The 12,783-nt window shown below is 40.4% G+C and overlaps 1 protein-coding gene and 1 long non-coding RNA gene across 5 annotated transcripts; both read left to right on the forward strand.

Annotated features, from left to right (window-relative positions):
• The first annotated feature begins 1,421 nt into the window (after positions 1–1,421).
• Positions 1,422–12,485, forward strand: SCOC (short coiled-coil protein). 4 transcript variants are annotated; one of them, XM_069012712.1, is made up of 4 exons: positions 1,422–1,530; positions 9,378–9,449; positions 9,550–9,633; positions 10,209–12,485. In XM_069012712.1, the coding sequence occupies exons 1-4, from the start codon at positions 1,467–1,469 to the stop codon at positions 10,349–10,351; spliced, it is 363 nt and encodes a 120-aa protein (XP_068868813.1). In that variant the 5' UTR covers positions 1,422–1,466; the 3' UTR covers positions 10,352–12,485. The 4 variants fall into 4 exon arrangements, with proteins under 4 accessions (XP_068868813.1, XP_068868812.1, XP_068868810.1 ...); XM_069012711.1 differs by lacking the exon at positions 1,422–1,530 and adding an exon at positions 8,391–8,482; XM_069012709.1 differs by lacking the exon at positions 1,422–1,530 and adding an exon at positions 8,578–8,719.
• On the forward strand, positions 4,977–5,684 carry LOC138109403 (uncharacterized). Its single transcript, XR_011150448.1, has 2 exons — positions 4,977–5,062; positions 5,519–5,684. It is a non-coding gene; the product is annotated as an uncharacterized lncRNA (long non-coding RNA).
• Positions 12,486–12,783: the final 298 nt, after the last annotated feature.

Genomic DNA, 12,783 nt, shown 5'->3' on the forward strand with positions numbered 1-12,783 from the left:
AGGCTCAGGGAGGACCTTATCACTCCCTAAAACTCCCTGACAGGAGGTTGATGGGGGTCAGTTTCTTCTCCCAGGCAACAAGCAACAGGACAAGAGGAAATAGCCTCAAGCTGCACTAGGAAAAGTTCAGGTTGGACATCAGGAGGAATTTCTTCACAGAAAGGGTTTTTAACATTGAAATGAACTGCCCAGGGAAGTGATGGAGTCACCACCCCCAGAGGTGTTAAAGAAACAACTGGATGTGCCATGGTCTGGTTGATACAGTAGGGATCAGTCAAAGGTTGGACTCAATGATCTCAGAGGTCTTTTCCAGCCTAATTAATTCTGTGATTCTGTGTTTTATGCCCTTTGTCCTGCCAAGTTATGTGCATTTTCTTTGCACATAGAAGCTGTCTCATGAGCCAAAAAGTGTGAAACGCAAACTATAAATTCAGAGAATTCTCATTTCAGTGCTTCACAAAACTAGGATTTGATTTTTAGTAAGACTTTAGAGAAGTTCTGAATTACAATTAAGAAAAAAAAGTATTTGTCAACACCCTTAATTTACAGTCTTTTTCTGAATACAAAATTAAAAAACTAAAGGACAGGTAGATTCTGAACACGCAACACCCTGAAAATAGTGATTCCACTATTCACTATTCTGTCTTCAATCAAGGCCAGGGCCGTTTTACATTTTCAAATTAACTGCAAGTAGACATTGTGTTCCAGAGTACAAACAAAAGATATTCTTAAAGATATTCTTTAAGTATTCTTAAAGATATTCTTTAAGTAAGTAATTATAGGTGGATTTTTAATTAGTATGTTAAAACTATGTCCAGCACTCTTTAAGAAGCAAAATAAGATGACTAAGGGGGGGGTTTCTTTGGACTTGATTTCTCTTCCTTCTTCCTGTCTTCTACCACAGAATGTCAGACACTTACTTATATAACTTCACTTTTTCACATTACCTGATTTGTTTTGATGCAGCTGTTTCATGTAAATAAAACCACTCACATTCCTAAATATTTGAAGACTGTATTTTAAAATTGCTGCTCCCAGGTCTGTCCATTGCATTTTCTTGGATTGCAAGCAACATTTCTTGAACACTAAGTTACTTTTGCTCTTTTCTCTATCAAAAAACCTCTCCAAGAAAGCCCCATGTGCAGCCTGAGAGAAAATAAAGAATAATGATAACAAAAAGCCAGCCAGGATGGATACAATTCTGTTGTAGAAAGAAGCTGTAATAGCAGTGTTTGTTCAGCACTTGTCTGATGAAGCAGTGAGAAGTCAGAAGCCTTGCAGTCGAACGATTTCCGCAAAAGAGCTCAAGGTTCAGAAGGGACGGCACACAGAGCAAGACGTGTGCCAATAACACCTGTGCTGGACTCATTAAAGATTTAACCAGAGAAGTCACGTGTGTGCTTAAAAATGGCTGACAACTGCCATGCTTAACACACATCTCAAAAACTTTGGGAAAGGGCAGCAAAATGGAGTTACCTTCAGACGAGGAGGATGGCACATTCACCAATATTTCTTTGGCAGATGATTCAGGTAAGAGACTGCAGTACTCTACTGATACAATGCAAATTCCACAGGCTGAATAACAGCACTGTGGGAGCAGGCAAGTTTGTCCTGATTACCAGGTACAACATATTTTTAGCAAATACCCTCCAGCAAACTTTTTTTAGTTGCATAGTTTGAATAAGCCTTGTGATGAGCTAAGAATTGAGGGTTTGGGGGTATGGTGGCTACCACAGTTTTCATATATTAGCATATGGTAATATACACTCGTCTTCTGAGCACATAGAGCCTTTTACTGGTTAGAGAGACACTGTTACAGAAATATTAACTCAGTAGATACTACTATCAAATAAAATATAGATAATGCTGTATACAGAATAACAAACCTCTGACATACTCTACTGAGAACTCACGAGAAGTGATGCAAGTTAATTGGTAATGGAAATAAGGTGGTATTCTAAAGCCCCTCTGTTAAGCCTTTAATTGTTTTAAAAGAAACTGCAAAAGCAAAGACTGCCTATCCCTCCAGCCCCCTCCTCCCCACTTACAGAATAAAAATTACTTGTAAGGGGAAGTAGGAGAGTCCTACATAGTGGAAAAATGGAGTGAGTTAATATGAATTGATAATAAATTATTTAGAAGGGTGTGGCCAGAGTATCAACTTGATCATGTCAGCATGGCTGCCAAAGAGCTGTGCTAATTCACACTACTAGGGATCTGAAGGGCTTATTTTTGAACAATACGAGCCACATTTCCTTCCCCTCCCTTTTTTTTTATCGGATAAAGAATGTTATTGTGCATGCTGTATTTACCTCCTATATTAAAAAAAAAAAAAACAAACAAAAAAACAACCAAAATCCACGAAGTTCATCTTATTTTTAGAACAGAATTTTCTATTAGCAATTCCATATTAGTGTGATGGGGCTGAGCTGGATGTTTGAATACACTTCGTTTGTACCTCACATAGGGCTACTGACACCAAGATGTGGTTGGCCTTAACTATTCACAAGAAGACAATTTGACAGAGCTTGGCCCAAGCTGTACAATAATGAAGGGTTCTCCTGACAGTGAATCTCACTTTTTTCCTGTAGCAGGGTGCAGAAGAGTAGAGAAAAGCTATCCTATAGGACACTGTTTTGTGACCTGCTGCACAGCTAGTAACATATCAAGAATAGATGGAGGGCAGCATTCAGTGGCGTGATCATCTTATCTGTGCAAAGCATCCAGAAGTAGCTGAGGTAGGGATGACTCCATAATACTGGGTGGGTTTCAGTCTGCCCTGTCTCACACAAGGGTGTTTTTGCCATGTAGCTTTCTTAGTCTTTAAGGAGATGTCAAGTCTCTTTCTTCAGAAGGTGAACACCCACCAGCCTCCTCTCCTGCTCTAACCTCAGTACCCTGCAGCTTGGAAAATGTTGATATCCTTGAGAAAACAGAGGCACAAGGTTAAAAACTCTCTTATCCAAGCACCAACTGCCAGTGGGTTTCCAAGTCAATCTTGGCATTTGGGGCTTGATACTCAAAGCCAAGCCCTGACAGATGTCACTGCTATAAAAGATGTCTCCTTAGCAACACAGCAAATAGGACTGTACTGCACCTCAGAAACAGAACACTTCAGATTTGCGTGACTCTTGACTGAAACAGAACACCCAGGGTCAGAGAAAGCTCATGTTCACAATACAGAGGCTTCCTTATTAAAGATCTGCTACCAGTATTACAGCTTTTCCCCTGGTAGTGAAGAGGTGGAGACCACCACTCAGAAAGTAGAAGTAAAATCAGAATAACTGAAAATAAGTGACATTTTCAGGCAAGCTTATAGCTTGAAGGCACAGAGGGTAAATATATTAAGATTCATGGTGAACATGATAACCTTGATCCATTTCATCTGGCAGAGGGCAACACCTGGAGGTTAGAAAATGTAAGAAAATTCCTAACCTGTAACAGGAAGAGACTATGATAAACTTTGTAGGAAACAGTCTTCCCTAACTCTCCCAGCTGAAGCTAAGACTAATTACAGTAACTCTGGGGCATTGAAGCTAACAAAGAGAGTGGGCCTTATTAGGCTCTAACAGTAAGACTGGAGAATAGCATCAATTCCAGAAGAGCAGGGAAGCTAAAAGTCTACACAGTGAGAGAGAGAAAAAGATTCCTTAGGATGGACAAGAGCAAGTTCGAGCAAGGACTAAGGAAACTAGGCTTCCAATACGAAGATCCTAAGTGGACTTTGTCTGTGAATGACAATGTTTTACATGCAAGTGTTCCTTAATTAAATATTAAAAAGGTTCACAAAGGTGCACTGTTTTTAATGAACTTCAGCACATTTGTTACTGCATAAAATTTTCTCCCCATTTCTTAAAACATACTGGAAAGATACTAAACAAGCAAGTAGAACAACATGCTATATACATACAATCTGAAGGATAATCAGAATACAGCCTTCATATCAAACTTTCTATGGTACAGTGAAAAGCCATTGTTTCAAAGCAAGAGGGGTTACTGAGCCTCATTAACCAAGCACAAGCCATGAATATTTAATAGCTATTGCTCTTTCAAAACAGCAGTGTCTTTCTATTTGTTAAGTATGCAGGTATTAAAAATAAAACACTTCCATGTAAATCAAGACAAACACAAAATGGTAGCAACATAGAAACTTTCTGGTAAGTATTTTAATGGCAATAGTAACAGCACATGAAATCAAGGAAAACATTTGTGAAAATATTTTCACCTTTAATGAAAGAAGTAGCTTTCAATTTAAAAACTCACAGCCCTAGATAAAGTTCCCTCAAAAATGACCTACCCAAACAAAGCAGAGGAAATTAAACCAAAAGTAAAACAAAACAATGAAATGCTGTCCAACATCTGCAAAAATGTCTTTATTGTACTTCCAATCAATGTTGAATAAGCAGATCAAGGCCCTCTTTCCTCATTGTAGAGTACCTAGAAATTATCTTACTTTTTTCCAATATGCTTTACAGAAAGCCAACATTAGTGACTACATTTCTCATGTAAACCCATCCTTTTAAAAGCAGATACAAACCCTTAATTTTTAGAAAGACAAAGCAGTTTTTCATCTCATTAAGTTACCAGTAAAGCTTTATGGAACCTTGCTAGATATCCTTCCACAAAATCTGGTGGCAAACCTATAGCTGATGATTACAAGGAGGATCAAACAGTTAAGAGGATAATGTTATGTAACATATGTTGGTATTCACAGCCCAAAGCTGCAAAGAGCTCAGTTCCTCAGTCTATTTAAAAATGCATTTTTGCAGAGTCAGTAGAAACGAGAACTTTTGCACTCATGCTCAATCTCACAAGGGATAGGATGCTATATGTTGACTATATAGCCGTATGTAGCTATATGAAGGCAGGCCTCTTCAGGGATAAAGAGAAATTATGACTTTCTGAGGCTTGCTTTTCGTACACTTTCTAAAGAGACAGCCTTTTTTCATTCCAACTGTATGTTCACAGGTCACATCATCTGATGAGGTCCCATTCTCACTCAGTACCTAAGGCAAAACCAAGACATGCACAATAAGTACGGACACAGAGGAGTTAGAACAATGTAAGCCAAAGTATTCGCTCATTTTGTATAAACTGACTTAGTTGGAAAAAGCACAATCTAAGAAACACTCAAATTCTGCATTTAACAGAAGACCCCAATCGTAAATTTGCACAAGGATATGCACTAGGCTACAGAAGCTTTTTGAGGTTACTCTGAAAGAATAATAACAATTGCAGAGAATTTGGTGTAGAGCAACATTAAGTGAAAAAAAAAAAACGTCCTCAGAGTCTGTTATTTCTGCAGAGAAACAAAAGGATGAAGATTTGATGTAAATGGTCTCGTGAGTTAGCATTGCAAGGAAAAAGACTTAAGCCACTTGTGTTCACTTTTGTCTTTTGCTTTGTGGCAATAATTAGTCAAAGGAGCAAACAGTACAGTTCGAATAGCAAAGTCATCTCAGAAATACGCACAATGCCTTCCTCTGTTACTGAAAAAGAGAATACATTTCTGTTGCAGTGGTGAACAGTGAAGCCTCTGTCATCAGTCAGCTTACGCAAACGCCTCTGCTGCCTGGAACGTCGCCAAAAGGGAAGTCAGAGGCTTTTTGGTTTGCACTGTGTGCCATGGAAAAAACAGGATGTAAAACAGAGTTTTAGAAATAAAACATCTGAAAATGCTTGTAGTTAGCAGCAATGACTGAGAGTCTGAGTGCAGAGCAATAAAATCCTCTCCTCTCAGTTTGTGACTGTACCTGTACATGAATTCAGGCAAACTATTAATGACACTTTATATCCTAGGGAGATTGTTGTATTTTAAACAAAAATTGCTCTTTCAGTGAAACTGAATAAATTAATTCATTTTGCCAGTGACATCAGCTACTTTTAGAAAATCTGACTAGAACTTAGGATACAAATAAGTACAGATAGATGCATTTGTAAACTGAAACTTGTTCCTATAGATTTAACATAATGACAATATTATGAATGCCTCCTCTGATTTAACTAAATGCCTTAGAAAATAGCCTGTAGCACTGCCTGGGGTTGTTGTGACCCAAGTGCAGGACCTGTCAGATCAACACTCTCACCCAATTTGGTGTCATAATATGCATAGGTGCCTTCCCTGTGGCACATTCTATGTTATAAAAGGAGTCTGATTGTTGGGTATATATCCTAAGTCCCTAAAGCTTTACATTTAAAGTGCACAAAAATTTTAATTGATAATGTATTATGCAATGCAAGACAGGTGAGGTAAGGAATTTGAAAAGCCAGTAGGTAAACCATGTGATATGTTAAGCTCCTGGTTTTTTGGTTGATTTCTCATACAAGAATACTTTGGGCTGTGGATACTTTATCCTGTGATATATTGGGTTTGGGCATTTTTGCATTTGTGTTTTCGGGTTCTTGAGTGTGTGCGTGTTTTTTGGTGTTTGTTTGTTTAAAAGTAGTGGTGCGTTGGATATTTAGAATTCTGGAGTTTCCTTCTTTGCAGCGGAAAATAGAGGAAGGGTTAGGAATGCAAGCCTTTTTTAAGGGAACACAGGATGATCTAGGCATTCTCTCTACGGAATTTACACCCAGCAGTATCAATCAAAACGTTTTGGTCCCTGGACCGTTCTATGCTAACCTCATAACACACAGCACTCTGTGGACTAAAAATGCTGTCTGCTCTCTGCTGATAACCTCTCTGCAATGCCAACAGTAAATGCTCAGAACAACAGCTTTCTTGAAAGGAAAACCAAAAAAACCTCTCACAGAGGCTGACTTCTGAAAAGGAGTTCATCCTGGTGCTCATGCTCAAACATCAGAGTTCAGAATCAGAAGAAAGTACTACAGTGAGAAACCACAACCAGGCAAAGCAGAATGAACCCCCAACAGCACACATACCAAAAAGGAAACAGGAGGTAAACCAGCAGCTCTTGAAATTACTACTGTTTTGGCTACAACAGCACAGGAACCAATATGTCTGGTTTTCATTCTGTCCCATAATTTAACATCAAGGATTTCCCCCGTATGCTCATTTTGGGACAGTTTCAACAATAATGTCCACCTGTAATGCAGCAAGAAAAGTGGAATTTCTGCAGAGAGGAGCATTTCCTCAAGATCAGCCTACAATAATTTTTCCCCCTCTTACAGCATAAAAACATAGCACATACTTCACCAGGTAAGCAAGGTCTCCATCCACCTGGAGAATCTGGCTGTAATTTTTTCCCCGTTAATCAAAGTGCTGGAGATTGTCTCATTAGAAAGAATTAGGAGAACCTGTTGATTGCCAGGTTTGCCACATGGCCAGTGCAGCAACCCAGATCAAAACAGCGTGAGCACCTGGCATTTTAAAAACAGCAATGAAGGAAACTTTCTAACAAGCTCCTGAAGCCCAGCCGCCACCTGAGAGGACTGCTTGCAAGAAATAAGGAGGATTGCTGTGTTAAAAATGCCTTTTGTAGGGACAGTGATATGCTTTTAAGTGAACTAGCTAGTGGAACTGGAAACAGACTCATTTTCCAGTACAGACGGACAGCAAGACTCTAATTGCAGTACGATTTTAGACCTTGGATAGCATTCAGTCTAATCTGAACTTAACTGATTGTAAGGTTAAAAAAAGTCATTGACACAATAATAATACTGTGGAGGCAGCCAGAAGATGAAGATGTTAGAAATATACACTCTTTGAAGTGTATTTAAAAATACAGTAGAGGGCTCACTTCCCAAATGCCTTTATCTTCCTGAGTGTCTGCACAGCACTGAATTATTTATTTATAACCAGATATATTACTGCAATTTACAGATACAATATGAATATATTTCACTGCTACATATGGTTCAAACTACATAGTACTACAGGTTATGCAATGCAATCACTTCAGTGAAGCCACTAAAATTATCTCGGGTCATGAATGTTTTTCATTCCTTTGCTGTGGCTCATAGACTGTGCTAGGAGGTCAAAGTGAGGACCCTGTGTAGCATGTTCTGCAAGGGTTATTCCCTCCAGGGAACCAGGGAAAGAACAAAGACACAGGAGTGTTGTTTTGGAGCTACTGAGCCATTAGATGAGAGCAACTCCGTCAAGTTACTTAGGTTCTTATGAGATGTGATCTCAGTGCTGTGAGACCCAGAGGCACGGAGCTAAATTACAAGTTTCTTACTGTGGACACTACTGTGAAAAAGGCTACTGATGTGCCAGACTGGAAACAGCTGGGCACTGAACTGGGGCCTGCTACACTCCGGCTAGGGGGCTTCTCTCTCCCAAAGCTCCACATACGAGCACCTGGGAGTCAAGAGCAGCCATACACATGCTGCTTTCTCGGACCTTCCTCAGGCTTTGCCAACATACCTAAATCTGAAGGGGTTACGCACCAGGGAATAAATGCCTTTTCTTAATTTCTTCTAAACACTGCTCAGAGCGACCAACCACTGAGGACCGCTGCTTTGAACACTGGCGTACGAGCACAGAACGCATTAATCAGAAACATCATCTTACTTGGTACTCAGTGGGATATGACGGGAGGGGGCCGGGTACGACTGCAGCAGCCTGTGAGGGGACATAGCTGTGACGCGCGGTCCCGTACTCGTCCGCACCGCCCTGTGACGAGTGGCGATACCGCTCCCGCCTCTCCGCGCGCCCGGCCCCGCTCCTCCCCGCGCGCGGCGCAGGCGCGTTGGGAGCGTAGAGCGGGCCGGGCCGGGGCGCAGCCCGCGGGAGGCGGCGGCAGCGGGGCAGGTGCGGGGCAGGTGCGGGGCAGGTGCGGGGCAGGTGCGGGGCGGGTGGGAATGGGCGCGAGGCCGACCCAGGTTGGAGCTGCATGGTGGGGTGTGCGGGCAGGGCCGCGGGGCTGCCGGCCGGGTCCTGCGGGGACACCCCTCTGCAGTGCTGTCACCTCCCCGGCCTGTTATCGCACCTGCCGCGTTCCGCAGCGCGAGATGGAAACGGGCGGGTGGGGGGATGCGAGGGGCCCGACCCCCGTCCCGCAGGCCCGTGCACTGGCCAGGAGTGGGAGGTGGGGGGAAGGGGGGGGGACGACGACAGTGCGGGGCCCTTCCTCTTCGGCATTCAGGAATAGCCAGTTCTAGAATAACCCATTCCAGAATGATCGGAGCTGAGAAGGCGGCGATTACATAATTAAAACAGCGATATTTCATGCTTTGCAGTAATCTAGATGAGTTATTTTTGTAAACAGAAGCACAGTTACTCAACGAATCATAGGTATGTATGACATGAGGCCTAGGAAAAATAATTAAAGAATGGTGAAGAAGGTTGCTCTGCCTTAGACTAAAGCACTGGTCTTTCAGAATTAGAAAAATGCATCTAAAATCCAAATATAACAGAAGTTCCAATAATTGCTACCTCTCTTTTTTTTTTTTTTTTTTTCTTTAAGCAGAGTATCACTCAAGAAAACTCTCTTCAAAAGTGGAAAGAGCCCCTACTACAATGATGAACGCTGACATGGATGGTATAAATTCTTAATGTTCTTGTTCTTCATTGTTATTCTATTTTGTATAATTTCTAACTGTTAACAGAGGTTGCACTAAAACTCTCCTGATTTATTGCAGCTGTTGAGGCTGAGAATCAGGTGGAATTAGAAGAGAAAACACGGCTTATTAATCAAGTTTTGGAACTGCAGCACACACTTGAAGGTTAGCAGCTTGACACATCAGATTTTTTACAAGTACACAGTAATAAGTAAAAGAAGAGAACCTGACTGCTCTGCCCTTAGTCACGGTGTCCAGAAGTATGTTACTTAAAGCAGTTGAAGGTACAAAACCAACGTCTTAGAAATAGTTTTTTTCTTCCTCTTTATGCAACATTACGTTTGCTCAACCTTGGTAATACACAGCAAGTAGAACGGGTGATACATCTAACATCTAATGTGTCCAGGCTTATTAGAAGACACACATGTGAGGCTGCTCATCACTGAACTCTTGTTTCTCAGTAAACTAGTTTGCAATAGCTTAATTCAAAAATTCAAGAAAGTAATAAACTTACAGACTAGCAGTAAGTTTAACAAGTTGGTCAAAATACTGTGCTACAAAATAATATAGGCAAAATGGCCTTTAGGTAAAACTTGAGTAGGAGAATGTTTTATAACATAATACCCTATGGTAATGTTTTCTGCATTAAAGGTGTGACTAGTCTGATGTAGGCCCATATAATATATTCATTATTGTATGCCATAGTGTCTAATATTTTTCTTATAATATCACCTTCACAGATCTCTCAGCACGAGTAGATGCTGTTAAGGAAGAAAACTTGAAACTGAAATCAGAAAACCAAGTTCTTGGACAGTATATAGAAAATCTGATGTCAGCATCTAGTGTTTTCCAAACAACTGACACAAAAAGCAAAAGGAAGTAAGGGTTGACTCACAGATTATGTCATTGTATTGCTGCTGTCTTTTTTTTTGTTTTAACTGGCATAGGCTACATAAGCTAAAATACTTCAGTTTGTGGCTTACTGGATTCTCAAAGATTATAAAGTTTGGTAATAAACAGAATTAAGAGCATTATCATGAACAGGAGACAAGTTTGTGTATTAAGATTAAGCAATGTGCAAATGTAGTGTAGATAATTACAAAATTTCCATATTTGTTTTAAAAATGAGCATATCTTGTTAAAAAGCAGGTTCAGTTTGTCAGGTTAAACAAAGGTCTGTTGGCACTCTGATGTCTTAGGGTAGAATTCTCGACTAGCCAAGAAATAGTTATTACAAGATTGTGTTGAAACCCCATTTGATAAAAATATTCAGAGTTTAATTGCATCACTTTTTTCACCTGAGATGTGCTTACTGTGTAGTACTGTTCATAGCTCTACAAAACAAAAACCTATAAACCAGTTCAGCATTTCTGTGAAGTAGAAACAGTATGACATTGTTTGCAGGGCTTGCATACAGAAAAACACCTCAGACTTTTTGGGAAGGGGGAGAGTAAGAGAGGAGGAACAAGAGTAAGCAACTTAATCAGGGAAATACCAAACTGATGCAGTATCAGTGTGTTGTACTATGTGCACTTGAAACCATTGCCACTTTCCCATTTCCCTGAAGAATGATCAGGCACATCATCACAATGTATGATCTTCTGAAGTTCTTCTGTTGTGTGATGAAAAGTTAAGTAAAAACCTGAGTGATAAACTCTCCAGAAAGAGGTCAGCATTGCTCTGCATGTTTGTGAACAATCTGCAGTGAGGAACTGAGAACAAGTCTTTCCTTCCCACCTTTTACTTTCTTCCTGAAGTGCCAAACCTCTCATTGCTTCAGGCCTCAGAGCAGCTGTTTTCCTGCCTCAGAGCCTAAGCTTGTGAAGTGCTTTTTGAGGCTCTGCATAAAAGCATCTAAGGGAGAAGCATGCAGGGGAACAAAGGTGGATTTTGCCTCTCAAAACTGTGCTGCTCTGAGCAATGTCTGGTGTCAAGGTGCTGTTTTTTACTGGCTTGGCTGTAAGCAGCTTTTGTAGGGGAGCTCAGCCCAGATTCGGGGTCTGAGCACTTCCCACAGAGGCAGCATGTCCAGCATAATCAGTATTAAAGGAGAACAGAAGCTGAAATACAAACAAGTATGTAAATTTTAGCAGTACTTAGTTGCATCTGTTTCATCTTGCCCTACAGCAGCACTGTATGGATGTTAGCTAGGACTGAGTTCTTGCTTCAGTAATGAAGCCATTTTACTTGACCTTTTGAAAGGAAACCACTAGTTCAAGGATGTCTCTCAAGCACGGTGTGAATGAGTAAGTGTAATAGAAGAGTAAATCCCTCTCAAATCCCAAGTTTCTTAGCAGCTCGGCACTGCTGTGTCTCAAGTGTAAGTTGACATTGTGAGGTTCCCCCTCCCAAAGGTGAGGCTTCCCATTTCTCCCCATTTAAAATGATTGTACAATGCTCACGGGAGTCAAAAGACTCTAAACAAAGTCAAAAGACTGCAACCAAAGTACTAATAGCACAGTCTTGAGGGCTGTTTACAAGTCTGGGTCAAGAAACCCAATGATGAAAAATGGATGACGATACCATTTGTGTTATGGAGTCCTTGTCAACATCTAAACTTAATTTTAATCTTCTATGGACTACTTTCACACATTACTGGAACTCTAAATTAATCCAAGAACTGCTAGCAGGTAGAGTACATCACACGGCTAGTCCAGAGTTTGAGCATTAAAGGAAGAACAATCACAGCAAGCACTTGACTTCTAAAGATTGCATTGCATTACAGCCATCGTAGCTTTAAAGCCATGTCACTGCCATCTCCATCTGCACTGTAGGAGATCATCTGGTAACACAGCATGCGCTTGTTAGACTTCAGCAATTCCCAGGATAAAGTAATCTTAAAATCATGGTTTGGTATTGTAGACTGGATAGTGGTATTTTATCCATCAGTGTGTATATAGCAGTTATTTCATCTCCATGCCATTTTACATCCCACTACTGTGGCCTTCATTTAACTTATGAACATTTTAAAGATGTTGTATTTCTGACTTTACACCAAATAAAAACTTTTGTCTCGATTAGTTTGGTTTAACATTTGTAAACCCTAAAACTTCTCATAACTATCTTTAGTCAAAAGGTGAAAAAGCAGTAGGGTTAGTGATCATCTTAATGGTTTCTACATAGATGAGCTCTCTGAAAAACTAGATGTAATTGAGATTAAACCTGGGTTAATGAATCTAGTTTTAGCAAAGCTTCAGTTCCTGATGCACTTGCTATTTTCAGCCATGAATCGTAGATTTCTATCTACTTTTCTGTTCTTGCTAAAGTAAAAAGGAAAAGGTTTGGTAGACTGCATCCAGTCTTGTCAAAAAGCTA

The sequence above is a fragment of the Aphelocoma coerulescens genome, chromosome 4, assembly GCF_041296385.1.
Source record: "Aphelocoma coerulescens isolate FSJ_1873_10779 chromosome 4, UR_Acoe_1.0, whole genome shotgun sequence".
Taxonomy (NCBI): Eukaryota; Metazoa; Chordata; class Aves; order Passeriformes; family Corvidae; genus Aphelocoma; species Aphelocoma coerulescens.

Bases quoted from the DNA above. Each gene is read 5' to 3' on its own strand.
- SCOC (XM_069012712.1), top strand. From the start codon at position 1,467: ATGGAGTTACCTTCAGACGAGGAGGATGGCACATTCACCAATATTTCT. The intron at 1,531-9,377 runs GTAAGAGACTGC...TTCTTTAAGCAG, and splicing joins TTCTTTGGCAGATGATTCAG to AGTATCACTCAAGAAAACTC. The intron at 9,450-9,549 runs GTATAAATTCTT...GATTTATTGCAG, and splicing joins GATGAACGCTGACATGGATG to CTGTTGAGGCTGAGAATCAG.